Source organism: Aplidium turbinatum, chromosome 2, assembly GCF_918807975.1.
Source record: "Aplidium turbinatum chromosome 2, kaAplTurb1.1, whole genome shotgun sequence".
In the NCBI taxonomy this organism is placed as follows: domain Eukaryota; kingdom Metazoa; phylum Chordata; class Ascidiacea; order Aplousobranchia; family Polyclinidae; genus Aplidium; species Aplidium turbinatum.
This window is the reverse complement of record NC_137473.1, coordinates 51,517,986-51,525,365: the sequence shown is the minus strand read 5'-3', so window position 1 is coordinate 51,525,365 and position 7,380 is coordinate 51,517,986. Positions and strand designations below refer to the sequence as shown.

Sequence of the window (7,380 nt, the reverse complement as noted above, 5' to 3'; positions counted from 1 at the left end):
ATACATTATATCATACGGCCTAGATTGAATAGCAGTCCAGCTTATTAGCCTACTTCCGTTGATTCATATTCAGTGCAAGTAAGCCATTAGTGATAGGGCAGATAGGCTGCATTGCTTTCATAAGCAAAGCAAAAAAAGGCTACAAACTGAAACCCACTTAGCCTACTTATTGTAGCAAATAAGACAGTAATTCTCACTTAGGCTATTATTATTATAAAGACATAGTAGCTAAAGTAGAAAGAAATTTTAAGTCTATCAGAGTTGCAGACCAACAGCGTTTTGCTTACACATTGACACACTACCAGCAGTTCCTTCAAGCGCCATAGCTTATGCGCAGTTAGGCTACTAGAGCCCATTAAATAAGGGGCTTGTCATTGTATCAATTGACTTGTTTTTCATATAAAAGTAACTTGAATAAAGATCCTTGAATACAGATCCTTGTTTTTTAACGTTGATTCCATGTTTTTACGAAGATTCTACTAACTATCATACTCAACAAGTTATCAAGTATTCACAAGCAATTTGGTGCCTCCAAATACCACCGTCATTCTGGCAGAATAATTTTTCCGCTTTCCGCCTAAAAAATTTATCCGTGAATAAGTGCGAGGTATAAAATGGTACCAGACATACATTCGAAAAATCTTAAATAAAATTATAATCCGCAACACATGCCACTTAAATTTTACATGCATCGGATTCAGTATTAAATTACCTTTCCAGGGATGTGCACCAATAGGTCGGCATTTGGGAGGAACTCCCAGCAGAACGCTTCAAAGATGCAGGAGGATATATTTGCGATAAACATTAAAATAATACGATTTTTGTAGAATAGACACTACTCCAAACATCTTCGAATAAAACTATAATCCGCAACACGTGCCACTTAAATTTTACATGCATCGGATTCAGTATTAAATTACCTTTCCAGGGATGTGCACCAATAGGTCGGCATTTGGAAGGAACTCCCAGCAGAACGCTTCAAAGATGGAGCATATATTTACAATAAAAATTAAAATAATACGATTTTTGTATAATAGACACTACTCCAAACATCTTCGAATAAAACTATAATCCGCAACACGTGCCACTTAAATTTTACATGCATCGGATTCAGTATTAAATTACCTTTCCAGGGATGTGCATCAATAGGTCGGCATTTGGAAGGAACTCCCAGCAGAACGCTTCAAAGATGCAGGAGGATATATTTGCGATTAACATTAAAATAATACGATTTTTGTATAATAGACACTACTCCAAACATCTTCGAATAAAACTGTAATCCGCAACACGTGCCACTTAAATTTTACATGCATCGGATTCAGTATTAAATTACCATTCCAGGGATGTGCACCAATAGGTCGGCATTTGGAAGGAACTCCCAGCAGAACGCTTCAAAGATGGAGCATATATTTACGATAAACATTAAAATAATACAATTTTTGTATAATAGACACTACTCCAAACATCTTCGAATAAAACTATAATCCGCAACACGTGCCACTTAAATTTTACATGCATCGGATTCAGTATTAAATTACCTTTCTAGGGATGTGCACTAATAGGTCGGCATTTGGAAGGAACTCCCAGCAGAACGCTTCAAAGATGCAGGAGGATATATTTGCGATTAACATTAAAACAATACGATTTTTGTATAATAGACACCACTCCAAACATCTTCCAATAAAACTATAATCCGCAACACGTGCCACTTAAATTTTACATGCATCGGATTCAGTATTAAATTACCTTTCCAGGGATGTGCACCAATAGGTCGGCATTTGGAAGGAACTCCCAGCAGAACGCTTCAAAGATGGAGCATATATTTACAATAAAAATTAAAATAATACGATTTTTGTATAATAGACACTACTCCAAACATCTTCCAATAAAACTATAATCCGCAACACGTGCCACTTAAATTTTACATGCATCGGATTCAGTATTAAATTACCTTTCCAGGGATGTGCACCAATAGGTCGGCATTTGGAAGGAACTCCCAGCAGAACGCTGCAAAGATGCAGGAGGATATATTTGCGATTAACATTAAAATAATACGATTTTTGTATAATAGACACCACTCCAAACATCTTCCAATAAAACTATAATCCGCAACACGTGCCACTTAAATTTTACATGCATCGGATTCAGTATTAAATTACCTTTCCAGGGATGTGCACCAATAGGTCGGCATTTGGAAGGAACTCCCAGCAGAACGCTTCAAAAATGCAGAAGGATATATTTACGATAAACATTAAAATAATACGATTTTTGTATAATAGACGCTACTCCAAACATCTTCGAATAAAACTATAATCCGCAACACGTGCCACTTAAATTTTACATGCATCAGATTCAGTATTAAATTACCTTTCCAGGGATGTGCACCAATAGGTCGGCATTTGGAAGGAACTCCCAGCAAAACGCTTCAAAGATGGAGCATATATTTATGATAAACATTAAAATAATACGATTTTTGTATAATAGACACTACTCCAAACATCTTCGAATAAAACTATAATCCGCAACACGTGCCACTTAAATTTTACATGCATCGGATTCAGTATTAAATTACCTTTCTAGGGATGTGCACCAATAGGTCGGCATTTAGAAGGAACTCCCAGCAGAACGCTTCAAAGATGGAGCATATATTTACGATAAACATTAAAATAATACAATTTTTGTATAATAGACACTACTCCAAACATCTTCGAATAAAACTATAATCCGCAACACGTGCCACTTAAATTTTACATGCATCGGATTCAGTATTAAATTACCTTTCCAGGGATGTGCATCAATAGGTCGGCATTTGGAAGGAACTCCCAGCAGAACGCTTCAAAGATGCAGGAGGATATATTTGCGATTAACATTAAAATAATACGATTTTTGTATAATAGACGCTACTCCAAACATCTTCGAATAAAACTATAATCCGCAACACGTGCCACTTAAATTTTACATGCATCGGATTCAGTATTAAATTATCGTTCTAAGGATGTGCACCAATAGGTCGGCATTTGGAAGGAACTCCCAGCAGAACGCTTCAAAGATGGACCATATATTTACGAGAAAAATTAAAATAATACGATTTTTGTATAATAGACACTACTCCAAACATCTTCGAATAAAACTATAATCCGCAACACGTGCCACTTAAATTTTACATGCATCGGATTCAGTATTAAATTATCTTTCCAGGGATGTGCACCAATAGGTCGGCATTTGGAAGGAACTCCCAGCAGAACGCTTCAAAGATGGAGCATATATTTACGATAAACATTAAAATAATACGATTTTTGTATAATAGACACTACTCCAAACATCTTCAAATAAAACTATAATCCGCAACACGTGCCACTTAAATTTTACATGCATCGGATTCAGTATTAAATTACCTTTCCAAAGATTTTGTAAAGCTTTCAAACTTAAGAACTTTGATAACGGCATGCTAATTCATATATCAACGCGCTGTCAATCAAGGAAAAAAGGCATAGCCTACAGCATCCCGGAATTTGGCAATCATTTCATCATATATGAAAATTAACTTCTTAATTTTTTTATTTTTAAAAATATATCCTCCATTTTTACCCGTTCTGCTGGGAGTTCGTTCTAAATGCCCACCTATTGGTACACATCCCTGGAAAGCAGTGGCACCGCCAGACCTTCAACATTGGGGGGGGGGGGGCAAAATATTGACAGTGCAAGACAATAGCGTAGTAATTTTGAAAGGGGGGGTGTTGACGGCCGGCGGGTGAAGCCCGATGGCGCGTTCGCCGAAGACGAAACCCAGTGGCGGGGGGTCTGGGGGGCCTTCCCCAGAAATTTTTGAAAAATTACTTTCAGTTTGGTGCATTCTGAGAGCATTTTCAACAAAATTGTGGGTATGAATATTTCTGTAAAATGGTGATGTCCGGTGGCATAGCAAAAGGATAAGATTATGTTTTCTTCAGCATTTTTCGGAAATAAAGCTAAGTCTATGTTTTGTTGTTGCTATTTCCAGGCTGAGATATTTGAATGTTTGATATTGGCAAAACTCGCTCTTTTAATGCAGTTGCGTTTAGGGCGCGTTCACACTATAAGAAAACATCGTGGCAGCAACGCGAAGCAAACGTTTGAAGAGAAAAAAAAGTGTCTACACTCTACACTACAGTTATTTCAACGCAGGCAAAGCAAACCGAATGCCCATGCCTTTATGACGCAACAATGCTTTTTTCAGCTGCTGTAAAAATTGTTTGATCAGTGTCAATGGTGCCACTACTAGTGTTTTTCCACTAGATCTAGTTTTTTTGGATTGCATCTAGTGTTCTAGTGTTTTTTTTTCGCTATCTAGTGTTTTTTAGCGATTTAGCGCTATGTTGATGTGCATAACTTTGAACGGTGTTCAAAGTAGCCCTACCTATTGTTTTGTTTGTTTGGCTGTATCAATGTGTGTGTAGTACTTTTCAAAGTGGACTAAGTTGCACCAAATGATGACCAAATTTGAGATATTTAGCATAAATACTTTGAAAAATACACGCAAATAACTATGAAAAGTGTTTAAAGTAGCCCCACCTTATGGTACGCTTAGTCGCTTACATTTCGGGTGTGGATTATAATGGTAAAAGACGAGAGACCATTTTATTTTGTTCCTGCAACCTTTCCACTCGGACTTTGAAAGTTAAACACAAGGACCTTATCCAAACAGGTTACTTGTGCAGATTAAATTATAGCGACATAGCGACTCTACTATATTCGCTCAGTCTGAATTTGGAAAACTATTTATCAGTGGGCAGCTTGGACTTCCAGCAGATAAACCGCTACACGGTACAAACCACCCATCAATGCCGTTTGTATTTGTAGATGAAGCTTTTTCCCTTAGTCAAAATTTGATGTGACCCTACCCTGGTTCAGGCCTATCTACTGATGAAAAAAATATTCAACTACAGGCTGTCGCGTGCGCAACGAATTGTAGAAAATGCTTTTGGCATATTAGCTTTAAAGTTTAGATGTTTTTGTCATCCTCTTCTAGTTGCTCCTACTTCTGCAATTGTTAAGGCAGCCGTTGTTGTTCTTCACAATTTTCTCCGACGTGAGTGTGGTACACAATATCAAAGTCCGAATTCTACTGACCATAACGATAGCAATGGGACCGTCACCTAGGTGAATGGAGGGCATTTCTCAAATGCGTCGCATCGGAAGACGAAGCTCATCTGAAGCCATGAATGTACGCGAATCTTTCAAAGATTATTTCAGTGACGTTGGAGCAGTTTCATGGCAAAATGAAAAAGCTCTGAGCACCAGTGCAGGATTAAGGTGGATGCTATTGATGCTGCAGCATTAGGCCCATTCCTGAAATAGGCCCAGACGAAAACAGACGTGAATTTTCCGGACGCTGAACAGTTTTCCTTTGCTTAATTAACCCACAAATAATTCTTATTATGAAATTTGTAGTATTTCTCTGTCTCGATTGACTCTACACCTGACGTATCACACCTCGACCAGCTAACGATTGTTATTCGATATGTTCTGCCGTTGGGTCCAGTTGAACGGTTCCTGACATTCTTGCCTATGATGAGACACACCGCTACGCACATGGCTAGCATACTTCTGAACTTTCTGAAGGAAAATGGCTTGGATGTTACTAACTGCAGAGGCCAGTCGTATGACAATGCGTCAAACATGTCAGGACGGTACAACGGTGTCCAGGCAATTGTGAAGCGAGAATGTAAATATGCTGCTTTTATTCCATGCTGCAACCACAGTTTAAACCTGGTAGGAGACCAGGCTATTAATAGCTGCGCTGGCTGTACCAGGTTTTTTCATTTTGTCAATGGACTATACGTTTTCCTGTCTGAATCGACATATCGCTGGCAGAAACCGAAGAATCGCTGCACATTAACGCTCAAAGGTTTGTCTGGAACCCGATGGTGTGAACGTGCAGATGCTGTCAAAGCGCTAGTAGAAGGGTGGAAGAGCATTCAAGAAGTCCTGCATGAGCTTGCGGCAGATAAGGAGCAGAAGGCCGATACGAGAAACCAGGCCGACGGATTTTCGCGCAGGATGGACGAACTTGAGACAGCAGTTATGGCGACTGCCTGGAACGATATCCTATGCCGTCTCAACAGTACGAGCATTAGCCTCCAAGACCCTACAGTCAGTCTGAATACGGCAACTAGTTTATTGGCATCACTGGTCGACACGATTCAATTTGCACGGGACAGATTTGACGTGTATGAGCAGATGGCGATCGAAAAGGTTCCTCACGGCGAATACAAGGCTGAAGAACGTCGAGGGCGAAAGCGAATGCCTGATGAAGGAGCTGCAAACGAAGAAAACCTCACCCCTAGGGAAACATTCAAAACCCATATATATCTGGTCATGATCGACAGACTGTTAGCTGAACTGGAAAAGCGAATGAAGGCGTATGAGGATATATCTACAACATTCGGATTTCTTTCGGAGCTAACGTCATTGAGCATAAAGCAGATCGAGAATAAAGCTCAAAATCTCGTTTCCTCGTATCCAGATGACTTGGAAGACACGCTGGTGGCTGAGCTCATACAGTTTGCTGCATTTATGCGCACCCAGAAATCGGTGAGTGTGAACGAGTCAGCAGAGCTTACCATGTACAAGCTTTTGTCGTCGTTGAACCTTTCTCAAACATTTCCAAACGTCGAGATTGCTTTGCGCATCTATCTGTGCTTGATGGTGTCTAATGCCTCCGGCGAGCGGAGCTTCTCAAAACTGGGAATAGTCAAAGGAGAGCTGCGGTCCTCGATGAGGGAGGAAAGGCTAAACATGCTGGCGCTTATGAGCATTGAACATGAGATGCTGAGCAGCCTTGACTGCACTGACATGATCGAAGATTTCGCGCTTGCTAAGGCTCGAAAAACAGTAGTATAAGTAAGCAGCACTAGCGCAGCATTGACAATATGCCAACGTTAAGTTGATCTGGATTAGCCTTTTCTTCATTAACTCCGCTTTTCAGGCAATATTGGTATTGAATTGTGTTGGTGTTACATAGCCTGATGTTACTCTCGAGTTTTTACGATAACACGTCGTTATTATTGTTCATGTTCATTAAAATTTGGCTGACTGCGTCGAAAGCAATAAAGGCTCTTTGGTCGGTCTGATTACGCGTGTACGGTGGAGTCAGAGTGTCGAATGCATATGTACCAATGCCTAGAAAAAATAGGCCTGTTTTTGCGCTGCAGCATCAGGCCCAGTTTCGTCTTAATCCGGCCCTGCTGAGCACCACGTAGCTTAAGATGAATTGTAGCATGAAATAACCGTTTTCAAGTTTGTTTCATCACAATGTATTTCAATGAAAAATGTAGAAACATCAGAAATGGCACACTAATATAATAGGCTACTAGTAATGATTCCACTTGTTGTGTGTAC

General features: G+C 39.6%; 1 protein-coding gene across 1 annotated transcript; it reads left to right on the top strand.

The window, feature by feature from the left end:
* The first annotated feature begins 5,571 nt into the window (after window positions 1–5,571).
* On the top strand, window positions 5,572–6,882 carry LOC145764392 (52 kDa repressor of the inhibitor of the protein kinase-like). Its single transcript, XM_082576009.1, has one exon. The coding sequence runs from the start codon at window positions 5,572–5,574 to the stop codon at window positions 6,880–6,882; it is 1,311 nt and encodes a 436-aa protein (XP_082432135.1).
* The last annotated feature ends 498 nt before the right edge of the window (window positions 6,883–7,380 follow it).